This window comes from Scylla paramamosain, chromosome 33 (assembly GCF_035594125.1).
Source record: "Scylla paramamosain isolate STU-SP2022 chromosome 33, ASM3559412v1, whole genome shotgun sequence".
Classification (NCBI taxonomy): Eukaryota; Metazoa; Arthropoda; class Malacostraca; order Decapoda; family Portunidae; genus Scylla; species Scylla paramamosain.
In genome coordinates, this window is record NC_087183.1 from 10,427,262 (window position 1) to 10,445,629 (window position 18,368).

The 18,368-nt window shown below is 40.7% G+C and overlaps 2 protein-coding genes across 8 annotated transcripts in view; one reads left to right on the forward strand and one right to left on the reverse strand.

Annotated features, from left to right (window-relative positions):
- LOC135089662 (uncharacterized) overlaps positions 1–16,149 on the forward strand; it is a 45,678-nt gene extending 29,529 nt beyond the window's left edge. For 2 of the 4 annotated variants that reach the window (XM_063985556.1, XM_063985557.1), the window contains 4 exons: positions 151–327; positions 795–893; positions 1,222–2,207; positions 2,793–4,226. In XM_063985556.1, coding sequence (XP_063841626.1) covers positions 151–327; positions 795–893; positions 1,222–2,207; positions 2,793–2,946 — 1,416 coding nt within the window. In that variant the 3' untranslated portion in view covers positions 2,947–4,226. Of the gene's footprint in view, positions 1–150; positions 328–794; positions 894–1,221; positions 2,208–2,792; positions 5,114–10,390; positions 10,561–13,939; positions 14,518–14,896 lie in introns of those variants that run through there. The other 2 variants (XR_010261574.1, XR_010261575.1) reach the window with 2 other exon arrangements.
- The window catches only part of LOC135089661 (cortactin-binding protein 2-like), a 29,974-nt gene continuing 19,506 nt past the window's right edge, over positions 7,901–18,368 (reverse strand). For all 4 annotated transcript variants that reach the window (XM_063985554.1, XM_063985555.1, XM_063985553.1 and 1 more), the window contains 7 exons: positions 17,275–17,425; positions 16,384–16,675; positions 15,824–16,070; positions 15,277–15,472; positions 14,632–14,775; positions 13,924–14,501; positions 7,901–13,707 (listed from right to left, as the gene is read on the reverse strand). In XM_063985554.1, the coding sequence (XP_063841624.1) occupies positions 13,266–13,707; positions 13,924–14,501; positions 14,632–14,775; positions 15,277–15,472; positions 15,824–16,070; positions 16,384–16,675; positions 17,275–17,425 (2,050 nt within the window). In that variant the 3' untranslated portion in view covers positions 7,901–13,265. The remainder of the gene's footprint in view (positions 13,708–13,923; positions 14,502–14,631; positions 14,776–15,276; positions 15,473–15,823; positions 16,071–16,383; positions 16,676–17,274; positions 17,426–18,368) is intronic.

The following is an 18,368-nucleotide window of genomic DNA, read 5'->3' on the forward strand; positions in this document are numbered from 1 at the left end:
TCATTTTTTGTATGTGCGTTTACTATCTGCATTTTTACAGGATTAATTCAAGTGTGTGTGTGTGTGTGTGTGTGTGTGTGTGTTCGTGTGATCGCAGTGATTGTCTAGAACGTACTGAATAACTCTCCCTCTCCCCATACACACACACAGGTGGAGTTACAAGGCGACTTACTGGCTGGTCTGTCCACGCCTTTGATCTACGTTCGATCCCCGCCCGTCTCCGTTAACAAGCAGAGCCCATTCACCGTCAGCGACTCCCACATCTCCGCCTACTGCCGCACCATCCCCTACTACCTGCAGATATGTGACTTCTCTTCCGCTCCCAGGGTAATACAGAGGGCGTTGGCTTGACATGAGCTGTTGGTCGGGAGTGTTGTCTTTGAAGCGGCACTCCCTGGTGTGTCCCTTCTCTCTGTCTGGGTATTCTGTTCCCTTCTTTCTCCTTCCTTTTCTTTTACCAAACCAAATTAATGCGGTATTCTCTTTGTTCCTCACTATATTTCATTGGGTTCTCACTCTTATACTCCCTTCTCTTTTATTTCTCTCCTCTGATTATTCTTTTCTCATATCCCTCCTTTCATATTTCAGTTCTTTCGTTTTCATGTTTTTCCTTCCTTGCTCCCCGTTTCTTACGACCGACAAACACGAATCTTAGTAAATCAGAACGGACTATATGAATTAACTGATAACATGTTTCCAGTATCCATCTCAAACTTGTGAATAAATATCGTTGTGCAAGGGAAGGAGCTGAGTTAGTGGGTGCATGAGTGAGTGAAATGAGTGACTCGTTGCAGGAGGAGGTCACGGTGGATTTTGCCAACAGTCAAGTGAGTAACAGAGTAATCATCAAAGGGGCCTCTTCAGTGATGCTCTTTCCCTCCTGCGTAGAAAAGGTAAGCGGAAATAGTAGTAGTAGTAGTAGTAGTAGTAGTAGTAGTAGTAGTAACAAAAAACATTAAAAAAATATTATTGATTTTAAATAACGTGAGAAAATAATACTAAATACAGAGGAGCCTGAGTTAATCGGCACTATTATTGTTAATGTAGTGTGTGTGTGTGTGTGTGTGTGTGTGATCACGTCTACTTGACTCGTGAACAATATTGTAGTAAGTTTTACAAAAATATCGAGATCTCAAATAGACACACACACACACACACACACACACACACACAGTAACAGGAGTGAGCGTGGGTCTGAGGTCGTGCACGGGCATATTTCAGGTAATCTTGATGAACGTAAAGACGGCAAGCACCACAAGGAACGAGCGTGAGTGCGGCACGTGGCTGGAGGCTTTGGGAGTGCACCTCACCAACGTGACCTCGGGCGTACACGACGTGACCCTCAAAGCGTGTACGGTGGAGCTGCTGGCGCCGGACCGGAGACTGAGGGACGTGGATTTGGAGGAGACGACAGTGGAGCGGGTGGTGGGCGTGCACTGGGCGGGCTACACGGGGGTCTTTAACAGCTCGAGACTCGGGGAGGTGAGGAGTCTTCGCGCGGACAGTCGCCTCATGATGTCCAACTCGAAGGTAGAGACGCTGGTGGCGGGCGGCATGTTCCTGGCGGCGGAGGCGATCATAGTGAATACAACCTTCAAGGAGATCCATACGGCGGGCATGACGGTGAACGGGTCCACGCGCATGCAAGACGTCACCATCGAGAAGCTGCAGAGGGGCGGCATCAAGGTGCTGGACGGCCTGCTGCTCCTGGTCAACGTCAACATCCTGGAGACTGAAGAGGAGAGCATCACGGCGGAGGCCAACGGCGGCATATCCTTCCAGAACGTGACTGTGGGGGGCAAGAAAGTGCACTGGCGGGGTTACCTCACTCAGGCTAACTACTCCAAGCAGTCCGTTGTGTTCCTTAACAGACACTTCAATGAGACGAAAAGCAAGGACACCTCGGGCACGCCACAGTCTCGCGGCACCACGGACACCATCCCAGGCACGCCACGGTCACGCGGCCCCACCACCACCACCACCACCGCCGCCACCACCACGGAGCACGGCCGGTCCTCTCCTAAGGCGTCGTCGATGATCCAATGGCGAACGACGAGCGGGGAGGCCGAGGTGAAGAGCTCAGTGGCCCCCGACGCCCTCGCATCCCCTGCCATCGCGTCTTCCTGGAAGTGGGCGGGAGCAGGCATCGGCTTCTGCATGGGGCTGCTGGTGGGCTGCTGCATCTTCATTGTCGTCAAGGTTGTTAAGTAAGTTTTCTGTGCTTGTTCGCAGCTAGTTAAGGCTGATACACACTATAGGGACGGTCACGCTCAACGTTCAGCCACATATTATCACATGCATTTCAGTGGAAGCATTCACACTTAAATGCATATGATAATATGTGACTGGACCGTGACTTGAGCGTGACTGTCCCTATAGTGTGCATCGACCCTTAATCAGATTCTCATGGGTGTTTATTTCCATTAATTGTGCAGAATATATTACCAAACTATCAATAGAATCATAAAAAAAAAACATCCTGGAAAGCCATAAGAACTTCCACTATAGTCTTTTAAATGTAGTCCAAAACGGCGCCGACAAGTTGGCCATTGTGGTCTTTGAAGTCTCCATGCGATGAAGATTCAATGTGGGTTATGCTGCAGGTGACACTACGATGTGTGGCAGTGCGGCGGACGCTTGTATTTCTTGTTCCTGTGTAGATAATGGCTTAGTGAGTGGAAGGAGTCAGAAGTGCCAGACATCAGCGGCCATGTAGGACTAAAGTAACAATAAGCCACGTGAAGCAGGAGACCCTCTAACAGCACCCCTTCTCTCTCTCTCTCCCCACGCAGGCCCAACAAGGGAATGCTGACCATGCCCACTGTATTCTGGCGAGTGAAAGACGACCAGCATGAACTTCTACAGGAAGACCAGGGCGTCGATGAGTCGGCAGGCGCGCGGCGAGACCAAGGCTACAGTGCTTTGCCTCGTTCAGACATACAATAATAATTCGTTTTAATGATCCCATATATACTCATCCTCTTATCTTGTTTCTTCTTATACCTTATCTCCTCCTGTGGTCATTCTCTTTTCCCGTTTCTTTATATACTTTCCCCGACCTGTGTTTCTTCTTCAGTGGCTCAGTTTTCCATTACCTTATTCCGTAGTTGTACTATTTTCCTTTATCTAATTCAATCATTCCCTTATTTGTTCTACTTCCTTGTGTTCATTCCTCCTCCTTCTCCTCTGTGATATCTCTTCTTGCTCCTCCTGTGTTTCATCTTTCCTTTATCTAATCCCTCAATTCCCTCTCTTACTCCCTATTCTTATTTGTTCATCTTTCTTCTTTCTCACGAACACATCCCCACCTCTACGTTCCCTGTAAAGTCCACCACTGACTTATTTTGCATTCCTCTCTCCTCCCTGTCTTCTCCACCACCCCCCTGTGCCCTTCTACCGCTTCCCTTTCCTCTCTCTCTGGTCTGCGTTACTCCTTCCAGCTTCTCGTCTTCTCTTTCCTCTCATCCTTATTCATTTCCTCTGTTCGCCCCTCTGGCTTCTGTCCCTCTCTCCCTTCCGTTCTCATCACGTTCCCTTTCACTTTACGTACTTCCTTTTGTTCCCCCATTTAATCTTCCCTACCCTTCTACCGCCCCTCTTCTAAAGCCTACCTCACATCTCACCACGTCCTAAGTGACGTATTCGTTTCCTCCCTCACCCCGTGCCTTCCCCACTCTTGTACCCTGACTCTCATTCACTCGTGACTGCGTAGTTAGTAGACGCCTGTGACGGTGCAGAGAGAGAGAGAGAGTTTTTACTGACAAGGTAAATTAGACAAATCACGTATACAAAATATTTTTCTATGAATATTACGAAAAGGAAAGAAATGACAACGCTTCGAAACAGAAATTACCGCCCAAAGATAAGTTAAAGAAAAGGTAATCCAATCAATTGTGGAAATGCAAACAGAAATAGTACGTTAATCTGTGTTGCCGCGTTTTGCCTGTCTCCCTGCACTGAGCTTTGTGTTTGTACTCTTGATAGATTAATGATCCGCTGCTTCTAATCTCTCTCTCTCTCTCTCTCTCTCTCTCTCTCTCTCTCTCTCTCTCTCTCTCTTGAAGGTATATACGTAATGTGAACATTGGAACATTGATTGAAGAAATGATTGTAATAAATATTTCTCGTTTTTTTTTTTAATATTTCTAATATATACAATATAGTGTTTTTGTTTTGTGTGTCGATATTGTATATACGTAAGACAAAATATATTGTTAGACTAGCGAGTTCTCGGAACTCACTAACAACCTTCACCCCTACCTAACCTCGCCATCACAAAACACGCAATAAATTCCGGGGAAAGGCAGGCTACGCGGCGCACCTGCGTTTCCCTGCTGCACTCCGCTGTACTTTGGTAAACTCGGACCGTATCCTGAAGCGTCTCTCTCATCACAACTGCTATTTTCAAAGGTCAAAGAGATAATAAGCCGTTATCAAGAGTGTTTTTCTTCTAATAATGTAAAAATCTTAATCTGTCAGTAGAACCATAGACACACACACACGCACATCTCTCTCTCTCTCTCTCTCTCTCTCTCTCTCTCTCTCTCTCTCTCTCTCTCTCTCTCTCTCTCTCTCTCTCTCTCTATATATATATATATATATATATATATATATATAACCTAAATTCTGCTGTATTTGGAAAGTGGAAGTTTTGCATAATATTTGGAATAATTAAATATGTACGATAATTTTACCAGAAGTACAATAATTTCAACAGGTGTAGTACGATAATATGGCCAAAACAATCTGGCAACGCTGAGTCTGCTGCCTGACAAATTAACCAGTTAGTGTGTCGCGTCTATGGGTGGTGTTAGCGTGCGTCTGTTTCAACTCCCAGCCTGACAATTTTTTTTTTTTTTTTTTTTTTTTTTTTTTGTGTGTAACCACGCCTACACAGTGGCTGCCAAGACTTACCCATGAGTTAAACCTTCTTTAGTTGGTAATGAGGAAGGCGTGGGCTCTAGCAGTGGACACCCGAAGGCAGCAGTGGGTGAAAACTAGCAAAATAAAGAAAAGTTTGGCTGTGAGAAGGTGTTAGACAGCCAGCCATAGTGACGAGGAGGCAGGAAGATAGATCACCACCACCACCACCACCATCACCACCACTGGGAAGGTAAGGTCAGGAAGTGTTAGAATAAATTTAGGTAACTTAACGTAACTTTTTAATGAATAACTGAACAATCCACGGTTTTAACTCATTTTAACGCATCTCACCAAACCTCCAGCACAATATATCCCTGTGTCAGCCTCGTCTCGTTGCTAAAAAACCGTAAAATTTAACTTAATGAAAATGTAAACAATCTGGGTCATCTCTATTTATCAGCCATTATCTATCTTATCTGTGAGTGTTTTAAACCAATACTGTCGCAAAGCGGAGCCACATGACCAAGCTTTAATATCCGCTCGTTAGATATACCTGCCATTACTTAGTTTAAGTTTGGCGAGGGTTTAAATGAGTGAGAAGGGTTGGTCGTCCCCTCCACTGGCCCCCCACCGCCATCTTGGATAAGGCTCCTCAGCCCCCTCCGGTTCCAATATTTTTTTTTTTTTATTTCGGCTTGTAGCTAAGATTTTATGGTTTGTAAAAATATTTCGTTGTTTTTTAAGTTATTTGAGCGCGTGTGATGCGTGAAAAGTGGTGATTTTGGCGTTGTTTTTGTGTAAATAAGAGGGCCGTTTCCGGCGTATTTTTTTACGGTCCCAAAACTAAATTTTTTATTTCAGCCTGTACTAGGTTCTTATTGGTTTTAAAAAATAGTTGGTGTTTTTTTAAGTGTGTTGCCGTCCCGCTCAGTGAAATGCGTGCACCGTACACTTGTTTTTATTCGTGTTCAACTTCCAATAATATTGAATTTTTTTTCGGTAGATTTTTTATTTGTGCTTGTAGCTCACTTTAAATGGCTTTAAAAAATAGTTCAGATTTTTTAAAGTGTTTTCCGTTATGTTTAAGCCAGAATGGGTGGACATTTGAACGATTTTAATGGGGTGAAGGTTCCAACAATTTCCAGATACTTCTTTTTAAATATCTTTAATACTACTGCATTTTGAAATGTGTTGTTATTTGTGGCATTAGTTAAAATATGTGGCAAGTCTGAATTTATAAAGCATTCCTGTCTAGCTGCGTTTTTTAGAGGGGTCATTTTCAAAATGAAATACGTACGTACGTAAATAACGGTCGCTGTGACGTCATCAACCCCCCAGCCGTGACGTCACAAGCCCCCAGCCGTGACCTCATCAGAGTGGTACCTTCCCTAACTCCCTTCCAGTCCCTCCCAGTAAATATTCAGTGTTTTTTTTTTCTAGGTATTTCAGTGTGTGTGTGTGTGTGTGTGTGTGTGTGTGTGTGTGTGTGTGTGTGTGTGTGTGTGTGTGTGTGTGTGTTGCCTTATTTTTCGTTGTACAGATGGTGATGCAGTGTGTGTTGCTTTGTCTTTCGTTGTACTGATTGTTATGCAGTGTGTGTGTGTGTGTGTGTGTGTTGCCTTATCTTTCGTTGTACAGATGGTGATGCAGTGTGTGTGTGTGTGTGTGTGTGTGTGTGTTGCCTTGTCTTTCGTTGTACACATGCTTATGCAGTGTGTGTGTGTGTGTGTGTGTGTGTGTGTGTGTGTGTGTGTTGCCTTATCTTTCGTTGTACAGATGGTGATGCAGTGTGTGTGTGTGTTGCCTTGTTTTTCGTTGTACATAAATTATGCTTATGTAGTGTGTGTGTGTGTGTGTGTGTGTGTGTGTGTGTGTGTGTGTGTGTGTGTGTGTTGCCTTGTCTTTCGTTGTGCAGATGCTTATGCAGTGTGTGTGTGTGTGTGTGTGTGTGTGTGTGTGTGTGTGTTGCCTTGTCTTTCGTTGTACATATGCTCATGCACTGTGTGTGTGTGTGTGTGTATGTTGCCTTATCTTTCGTTGTACAGATGGTGATGCAGTGTGTGTGTGTGTGTGTGTGTGTGTGTGTATTGCTCTGTCTTTTAGTGTACAGATGGTGATAAAATATAAATTAAACATAAGCACATAACAATAAAACAAAAAAAAAAAAAAAAAAGACAAAAAAACATTAAATCAACTCAGTCTACCTGCCTCACCCCACACCCCAGCCTACTCCAGGGTGAGTAGTAGTAGTAGTAGTAGTAGTAGTAGTAGTAGTAGTTGTTGTTGTTGTTTATAAAACTTTTGTTTCCTTAGAGAGAGAGAGAGAGAGAGAGAGAGAGAGAGAGAGAGAGAGAGAGAGAGAGATGCAGATTTTTTCTTTAATTTTCAGTTTTCTTGTTTTAATTTCACTCAAATATTCTCAAAACATTATAGTCATTAATTAAAAGTAAATAAAACACCTAATTAATTTATTCTTTCATTTCATTCTCTTTTCCTTCCTTTTCTTCATCTTTCTTTCTTTATTTCGCTCTGTTAAATCATCTCTAACCTAACCTCACCTAACCTTTACCTAACTTAACCTAACCCAACCTAATCTTGCAGTGAGGGATGGGGAGGAGGATTTAAAAGAACATGTTTGCAGTGTGCTGTCAGCCCTCACCTGAGCCGCCTCCCCCAGTGAGCGGGTGTAGGCCTGGGAATAGAACATATGCAGACGTCTTGGCAGTGCTGTGTATGTCTGTTTGTCGATGGTCAAGAAGGAACATAGCAAAAGTTTCCTTAACCACTTGTTCTGCTCAGCAACCATGACTGCCACACACAATCAAATCTTTAATTAATATTTAATAAAACAAATAAGTAAACAAACAAAAATAAATTCACTAATAATTACAAAACTAATAAAACTTAACAATAATGTGATTTTCAGTCACTATCAGCAGTTGGGACAACTTTACCTTAGTTCATCCAATAAATATAAAAGTTTCTCCCCTTGTTACTTCACTAAAAATGCTATCATACAGAAAAAAAAAATCTGAAATGTAACTTTGCATTTTATTAGGAAAAAGAACTGTACACTATATTATAGCTAAATACATTAATTGTACATTTTAAAATACATACCTTTTGTTTACACAGTGGTCTGTACATACATTTACAATCACGAGGATTCTTTTGATGAAAACATGCAATTGGTTCCCGACAGTGATGCACATCTCCGTTCCTGCCTGTCCCCGCCCAGCTCATCCTTCTTTTCCCAAAACATTGATATTTTCTACCATAACCAGTCCTCTTTTAGTCACTGACCGTGTTCCTTTAAAAAGCCCCTAATTCATGCCGTGACTCCTAACCTATTCTCAAATCCCTTACTTCCATCTTGCTGTCTTTTGCAGGTCATGTCCTCATGGGAGAAAAGGCCCACTGTGCCTGACAGGAATGTCTTCTTTGCCTAGAGTTCATCCTTGCCTTCACCTTACACTTCCACACCGGTACTCCACTACACTCTTTTTAAATGTTTCTGCCAGTCAACTTAACACCGACACTACTCCTCAGCCATCACAGGGTGAGTGCTAACAGAAGCCAGCTTTAGAATCAACCCAATAAACATTACTTAGACTAACGGATCAGTGATTCTAGAAGAACCATTTCTAACTGTGATGTGCACAAGAAAACAACATGAATAAAACTCTAGGTGAGCGTCACAAGGTGGGGCATAACATACGTTGCCTGTATCCTGTCCTGATGTGCTCTATCTTACCTCATGAGCGAGGAAATGTTATGAAAGCACTAATTATAGGCTGCACTAAATTAAGAGCACCCCACTGGATAACTGCATTCTATGTCTTGTGCATCTAACCATCCACAGCTGCCTAGTAGCATGATAGGGGTGCAGGGCGGGGCAGGAGTAGACCTTGAGTGTCTACAGTTTTGTTTGAGGTTCCACACTTATATCATTCATTCAGAACTATAATTGATATTTGCAAAGAGGTATCAACATTATGACAATGGCAATAATAACAGAAGTACATCATATTTAAACTGAATAAAACAAATATGGCATATTTTACGAAGTTAATGCTTAGCATTATGAAAATTTCACAGAAAATAACATTGAGACAAGCAAACCTTTTGTCAAAATCTTCATAACACATCTTTAAATGGTGAATTTTTCAAAAACAGGGAATAAATACCTTAACACTGATTTACTGAAAAATTATCTCAAGAATGCAAACTCAAACTGGCTGTGATAGGAATCTTAAAACACTGCTGATTATAATATAAATTTTCTTTTACATTATAAGCAATCACTAATTAAATAAAGAGCATCATAATAAAAAATAAATATTCTGTTGATTAGTGGTAAAATTTACATAAGATAAAAATATCTTCTTAGCACAATTAATAAAATCTCAAAGATCAACTGTAAAAAAAAAAAATAATAAAATAAAAAAAATAATGGCTAGGGGATCCTTTACTCCTCTTTTGGTAAGGCAGACACCACACTGGTGCGCTGGCAATGAGGTCAGCCTTGCAGGTATTCATGTCAACAAAATGGTAAGTTTAATGACCAAGTTTATCATCTTACAGCTGGCTTAGAGATGCTAAAAGTACATACAAAAGTAAGGGTTTGGTGAAGCTGCATGAAGGTACTAGCAAGATGGCTCCCAACTGTGCCATGTGATATCTCATTATAAGTATGATACCATGTTGCACTGACAGTTGCCCATGCACACAAGTCTGACAGTGTACAAAAAAAAAAAAAATAAATAAATAAATAAAATAAAATAAATAAATAAAAAAATACAACAAAAAATAAATAAAATAAATAAATAAAATAAAAAGTAAAAATAAAAAAAAATAAGATAAAATAAATAAATAAATAATACAATAAAAAATAAATGAAATAAATAAATAAATAAATAAATAAATAAAAATAAAAATAAATAAATAAAATAAATAAGTAAAATAAATAAAATAAAAAAATGAAATAAATAAATATATAAAATAAATAAATAAAAGAATAAATAAAAATAAATAAAATAAGTAAATAAATAAAAAACTGCAGCTGCCTACATGACCATCTCTAATTGTGCACTGAAGTACCAGCCATAACTTTTTTTTACAGCTGTTGTACAATGACACATGGCACAACAGGTTACAATCTAAGACTACTTTGTAGGTACTCAAAATAATTTTTTTTACATGAAAAGAAATTTTTGTAGTAAACATTCAGACTTTTATATGTAAAACACTGAAAAATATTTTCAAGGAAAGGTTTAACATACTTATAAAATAAATAAATAAAAGTCAGTTATTTATGGATCAGCAAATATTACAGGAGAGCACAACATCTTTAACATTTGCAGCCCACTTTCCTACTGAACTTACATGCGTGAATCAAAAATACTTTGTCTTGCATTTGCATTTTCTTTAAACTTTTATACATTAAGATGCAAAAATAATTCCACATCAATTAACAACAAATATAATTTATGAAGTTAATGCCAAAGATAGAAACCTTCCTTTACAGAAGGCTAAAAAAATAGACTTCCTCTCACCTGAATGAAGTATGAATGCATTGTCACATGGAAAGTGAAATGCTTGAAACACCAATGAGTCACCTTGGGCCCCCTTATTGCTGGTCTGGCAGCAACAGCAGCAGCACTACCACTATTACATCTTGCCAAGATTCTGGCAAAGGTTAGTTGAGTGCTCCTTATTTCATCTTATCAGCTATGATGTCCCCTGACAATGTTGATGCTAGAGCTTCACTTCTCACTACTGTATTTGTTTTCTGTTGTATTAAGAAATGTTCTTTGAGAAAACAGAAATACTCCGTGGTCACAAAATTTTATAAGAGAAACAGAATGTAAGAGATCTAATTTGCATGAAGACAAGTCACATGAAGACAAGTCAGAGTTTAAGTCTTGCTAGACCATCCTGAGTACTGGGAAAAAACTTGCTTAGCAGTTTACATGATAAATGTTTTGTTACAAGAAAGGAATATCAAGTTAAATGGACAATAATGGAATGTCCAACACAGGCGGTGGGTCTCGGTCAGCTTTGGGCCAAAAGGACCCGACAGTCCCACTGGATACACTTGCATCTTAATTTTTGAGAAACACCATAGACTTCAACTGTTCCTCTCCACACAGTTTACAACTTTCCTCCAGATTGCGGCACGAAGTTTTCCAAGACTCTACCTTAAGGAATCAATTAAGAATATACTCTTGGGTGACACTGGCCTCAATCTAATGGCAATTTTGTAAACAGTGTCAAAAAGGAAACAATTTAATGAAGAATTGCAATAATGAATGAAGAGGTTACAGCTGCACTAGTTCATGTACACAATGCCCTTGTACAACTTAATGGCTTAGAGTTATGAGAGATGAAAAATACTACACATTTCACTACTGAGTTCATGAACAATTTGTGAGATGGCCAGTTCTTCACCTGATCAAAGGCACCCACTGATTTAGCTGAATCCACTACTTGACAGTCCTTCAAGAGGTGCTTCTAGCAATGATCAAATGATACAATATCCATCTGGGAATATATTTTCATTACACTAGAGCCTAATGCCACATAAATATATGATGATATTATACATGTTTCTTGCATATTATCAATCTATCAAATTACAATACAATAATTTATAGTGAGCAAATCAATGCCTCTCAACCTATAATGTTGCTATGAAAAAATAGGCTGAGTTTCATAAAGTAACCTACTTATCATTAGGCAAGATGAGATAAATTCTAGTAAAAAATAAGTAACAGAACAACGTGACACAAATAACTATGGCATGCAAGGGGATCCTCCTTGTCTACAACATGACTGAAGCTGCTATGTAAGTTAAACTTCAGTTCACTGACTCTCAAAATAATGACAATGCTAAAAAAAAAAAAGTCTGTCTATAACCCTTCCACTCCTCCACTATTAGCATCTTATCACCAGCATGTGTTTACTGTGTACATAACTGTATTATATTTCCTTATGAATGCACACTTTCACTTGTTAATGTGACTAATTATTAAGGCAAAACAACACCGTATTGCTGAAACTAATGATGGGAGAGCCACTTCATCTCTAATGTCCATAGGATCATGGGACTTGCAAACAAGACTGTGTTGGGGGACAGTCACAATATGTAGCACTACTTCCATGGAAAGGCCTTAGCTCAATTCCAATGCACATGCTTTTCCTCAAGGACTGTAGAATCATTACTCACTGTTGATCATCCCATGCATATTTCAGTGATCTAACGGATTAAGTATTGTATGCAATCTTGCATATGGACACACACACACACACACACACACACACACACACACACACACACACACACACACACACACACACACACATACAGACACACTATAAGTGAAATTAAACAAAGGGAGAAAGATTCAATAATACTACTGAATTGAGTATGATATTCTGATCAAATCCGCTGACAAATATCTTTAAAGTTACTTACCACAGTTCAGAAGTCTCAATATTATACATAATCTAACACACATAAGGAGTATTGGATTGCTTTTTTTTTCTTTTTTACTGCATTTGAGTGGAAGATCAATATGTTGTTCACAGAGTGAGCGGGATTCAAGTTACAAAATGACATAAGTGATTCATCTTGCAGAATTTGGTATGAAGTACCTTGAATTTTTAGGCAAGTTTCTGCATTAAGTATATGAGCCCTAGAGTTGACATGAAGTTAGGTGAGAGGGACACAATGCTATATTTCACCCTAGACTAGTTTCCGGGATGGGCATCACTTATTACAGGATTAATATTAAAGCTATGAGTTGTCCTCCTCTAGCCGTGCACACTCAGGCTGCTCCTCACTCCACCAGTACAAAAGCTCTGTGTCAGGAAAGGAAAACAGCTCAAACCACTGGAAGAACAAATGCAAATATCACATCAAGCTGCTCCAATACATTAGGGTATAGAGATGAGGGTGATTATCACTACGAATGATAGAAACAGGCATCCACTCAACAATGGCAATTACACTCAACACATGCCTTAAAACTCAGTAAAATTGCCCTACTTTGCTTACTTGTTGGTTACTGGCAGCAATCACACATAGCACCTATACACTGGCAGAGTTGAGCAATAATGCCAAATGTGACTCAACCACATTATATTTTTTAACTTAATATAATAAAGATCTGCACCTCTCAGCAAAAGCCATGCTTAAAACACTGCAGAGATGCACTGATGACATTTTTTTTTTTTTTTTTTTACTGTATCCAGTCTGAATATTAGAGGAAAACTTAAGTTTCTGTTTAGTGAGTTTCAAAAGGCATGCGCAATGTTTGGGAAAGAATGCAACGCCATGTCTCCAATCACTCACTGTCATTAAAAGACTATGAGGTAAGTCAGGAAATATGATGCCACAGTCATGTGTAACCCATGGGAGAAAGTCCCAAGATTTTGGTGAGATTTGCTTCATCCCATTCTGGTGAGGTGGGGGAGGATAGACCAACAGGAGGACTGGTCTGCTGGGATATTTCTGTTATCTGCTGTGATGAACCTGTCCACAGAGGGCTACCAATCACATCCAAGGGAAGGTCCTTGGGTCGGGCAGATGACACACTTGATTTTATGCTACGGAAAGCTGATCGGCCAAGACCACCGTCCAAGGAGGCCAGGAAATTATGTGCCTGTGGCGGGGGTAAGGGCAAGCCAGGTGCTAAGCTGCGCTGGATCACTACATAGAGTGCCATGCTAGTGACACGTGCCTCATCCACCTCCCCTCCCACACTGGACCGCCGCCACACACTCACCACCTCAGTGCGGATCTCAGGGCTGATCACAGAATTCCACACATGCTTCACTTCCCTGCAAAGATGATACTATAATTAGGATAGTTAGGGTTACTGAAGATGTAAACTACTTAAGCACAGTAAGTAAAATGCATGAAAACTGTTGCAAGTGTTTCAGAAAAGAAATTTATAACGAAGATTCAAGTAAAGTTAGTATTAAATTTCAGAAGACTAAGGAGATTAATAACACACAAATGAGAAATACAAAAAAATCAGATGCACATGACTGCACCTTAATATGTCCCCAGGGCTAGCAGCCCCACGCAATGCCTGTGAAAAGAGATGCGGGCCATGAAGAGCTGAAGAGAAACCCAAGGTCATGAGGGTGGCAGCCAGGCGGCTTGAGGCAGCAGTGACCCATTCAACAGTGTGCTGGGTGTGTGAGGTTGGGGAAGGCAACACTCCAGCATGCTGAGAGGCCAGGAGACGTATGAGGGAGCGGGAGAGGGTGGAAATCAGCGGCTCTCTATCATGACGGAGCTGGACCCACAGCACACCACCCTCCAGTTGGCCACCACCAGGCCGTCGCCATGCATCCATGGTGACCAGCACAGTGCCCCCAGAGACACCCTGCACCATGGCCCACACAGCTGGCCATGCCTCTCTTGACACGTGTTCCAACACCAAGCTCCCACCACTCTCTGCAACACCACGCACTGTCTCCAGGCCAGCTGCCCGACCTCTGGCGAGATCAATTCTGGTGACTCCAACACCACTACCAGTACCCTTGAGATGGGCCAAGCATCTGACGAGGGAGCACTTGCCACTATCTCGTGGCCCGTACACCACCACACATTGAGACTGCTCCATCTGATGAAAGAAAAAGGTGAGTGGAAGATCATATCAAACCTACTGCAAATCTACTTCAATAGTGACTTAAGTAAAGTGACATTCATCTTAAAAATTCCAAGATGGTAAAAGTAGAGATATTGTAACTCACCAATCTTAGGTAGTTTTTAAGGACAGGCACAGGTACTAAGAGGGAATATGCAGCTGCTTCAAGGGGCCTGAAGTGGATGCAAATGTCTTGGCTGCCATTGTTTGCTAGGAGGTCAAATGGTCCACTCACCAATCCATATTCACCCTGAGAGAAACACTTATAGTCAGATACTGATGTGACTGAATATTTTTTCTCTTGTTTTACAAATCTGGACTCATGGATATTTCCAGGCCTAACATTACTCTTCTATCTATCTATACACCAGGTTGGCAATCCCACATGAGGTGGCCCAGGCAAGGCACCACTCACTCACACACACATAATTTACACTCTAAATTCTGTTGGCCCCACAAGATCTGACGGCATTCACTGGTCTACTACTCCTTCATAATGAGACAGTTCCCTACCCTGCACCTACTCCAATCTTAAGATCACAGTAGATGCAGGGTGCTTTCTACAGTGAGCTGGGTCTATATGCCAATGATCCCTGCAAAATGTACCCACATTCACCCCCAGGGGGGATGATAAGAGAAAAATATACAGTAACAAGATGACCAAGACATTCTCCCTTTCAATGCTGTGAATGACTTGCAAGGTGATGACAAGACCATCCTACACAAGAGACAATCAGTAATGTAAACTCACCCGTGTCCATTTGTGATGGCCAATTGAGAAATGGCTGATGGCTGCCTTTGTGATTCCTAAGTGTGCTGAATTGACCTCCATCTCCTGGAGAGGGTCTGACCGCCTCCGTTCACCTCTGCTCATGCTGCTGCTGCTGCTGCCACCACTGCTATGTCGCCCAGAGCCACCCATGCTAATTCCCCCTGGGCTGTGATTTCTGAAGAGAAACATCAGCATATATAATAAAGTTCTTTCCATCCCCACAGCATTAAGGCATCTATTTTTGTAAGACCATTAATACAAAACAAATGTTACAAGCGAGTAAGTACTGTACGTACTATTTTTTCACTAGACAATTAATACAAAACAAGTGTTATAAGTGAGTAAATACTGTATATACTATTTTTTATAAGAACACAAAACAAGTGTTACAAGTGAGTAAATACTATATCAACAGCAGGCCCTTTCACTTTATAAATACTTTTAATCTGGTGCTACACTGCAGTCCAGTAACTCAACAAGAAATACATTTGAAAACTACACTGCTGATGACAAAAGATATACACACCTTGTTAATGTTTCGAGATGGTGCAGAGCAAGAGAGGTGAGTGCCTCTTCAAGTACAGCCCAGAGGGTGGTGGTGGTGACTCGCACAGCTCCAATGGGCCATCGTTCCCCATGATGCTTGCTGCTGCTGCTGCTGGTGCCTGATTCAAACTCATCTTCTTGCTCATGGGTGCAGCTTCCATCTCCATTTATAACTCTGTCTAGGTCCAGCCCCTCCAGCCACACGGAACAGGTACTTTCACTCTGACCTGTGATAAGCATGTTGTAAATAGCTGAATGGTATTCCCAATGAGGCTTCTGTAATCATTAAATCTAATCTAACCTTCACTGATGTCTTTTATTTAGTATTCACCTGAGGCCATGGTTTATTCCTGTCCACACCTTCACACTTACGAAACCTTCCATATACATTTTCACCATCATATTTACATTATAAGCACTTTTCAAATAGCTTATTCCCACAATCCTGAATCCTAGATCTTTGACCTCCATTCCACATCAATGGATAAATCAGTGTTAACACTATTATGCAGTAGGCTGAACTCAACTTCTGCAACTCACTAGAACTGGAAAGAAGGGCCAAGCAGGCAGATGATGCAAGTTTCAGTAGGCTGGGGTCATGACTTAATAAGGCTGGGATGTCCAGCCCAGCATGACCCATTGCAGCTAACAAGTCAGCAGTGGGGCTAGCCACAGCTAGAGCCAAGGGTGTGGTGCCTTGATGGTCTGGGCCTCCAGCAAGCCAGTGCAGGAGGTGCAACCCGTCTTCAGTAGCTAAGATGTGTTGCAGCAGAACCTCCACACACTCTACCTCACCCGACTTTATTGCAGCATGTAAGTAGTTGCAGCCATCCTGACAAGAAAGATGAATAAAAGTGAAGATTTTGTGTGATCAATAGCAATGGCAAACAAACAAACAAACACACAAACAAATAAATATATAAATAAACAAATAAATCTGATAACCTCAAAATTTAACAAATTAAGATAGAATTGTAGCATAATACACAAACTGTAATGTTTATTTTTTTATTTATTTTTATTATTATTATTATTTTTTTAATGGATCAGTGAACCTGTTAAAACATACCTTCATCAAGAGTTAATGTTTTGCTACCTAGCTCTGCATTAAATGTAAAATGAGATGAAGTCAACTTTTAAGTAGTAATTTTAAGAAAAGTTCCTAAACAGAATAAGAAACAGAATAAGAATATTACTACCTTGAATATATTTATTCATCTACAATGTATGATTCATAGCAGAGTGTGAAATAAGGTATAAATCTCTGTTGATGGAAGAAGAGATGATTAAAACAACAAATCAAACAGGACTGAGGAGAATTATAGCAATTAATAAAAACTCAATTTGCCAGCTAAGGAGTTTTAATTCTAAGGCGATTTCTACATATAACCAACTTAGTACACTAACTGGTGGGAGAAAGAAATATCCTACCTTAGTGGTGTGCTCTAGGGACTGTGGGAAGGCAAGGAGGGCAGCAGCAGCAGGGGTACAGGCATACAGGAGAGCCAAGAAAGCAGGGGTGCGGCCTTCATCGTCCTCTGCACTAACACTGCCACCACATCTCACAAGCACTGCCACTGACCTGACATGGGATTAGGGATTAGTGAAGGTGGTTATCAACATCTTGGATATCTCACTTCACCTCTGAACCCAGAAGGGAAAACCATCCCTAGTATGCCTCACCCAAGTATAACTATTACACATTACACATTATATTATCAGTCTCTTTTCTCGTACATTCCATTAATTAGAAAAAAAAAAGAAAAAAAAGTGAATGCATGCTTATGGTATCTGTATTACTGTAAAAAGATGAAATATGTGCTTCTACAATGAAATGCTTAATAGGAGTCACAAGGTCATGTTTCCTGTAGATTCAAGTAAAAAAACAGGAAAGGGTCACCTAAACTCTAATGAGTAATTATTGAAGAACCAACTGAGTAACTCTTCTCTTCACTCTTAAATAGCTCTTCTAGAATGGACCAAAAAATACAGTTCCCTCAACACATCACTTTGCAAATTACATACAAATATTAAATAATGAATATCACTGGTATCTGGAAGGAAATTAAAATTCAAAATATTTCATATTAATTAAATTGTTCCCCAACACATCCACACACAAAAATTCCCAATGGGAAATCTAAGTAACTAAAACTCAATACAAGGATATGAAATAAAGCTCAAGGAAAAAAGCTAAGCAGGGAAGGTGAGGTTCACTGAAAAATGGCTAAGGATGAGTCACTACAAAATATCTTACATTGAATTTAAAGTGAGTAATCTGCTTATACAGGCAAGTTTAAAGAGAGAGAGAGAGAGAGAGAGAGAGAGAGAGAGAGAGAGAGAGAGAGAGAGAGAGAGAGAGAGAGAGAGAGAGAGAGAGAGAGAGAGAGAGAGAGAGAGAGAGAGAGAGAGAGAGAGAGAGAAAGCCTGGAAAGGGATAATGCAGGAACACCTGGAACATTCTTTATCAAGCCTAACTGCAAGATTTCTCAAGCAAGCAAGCATGAATACTGGTGGTTTGAGAT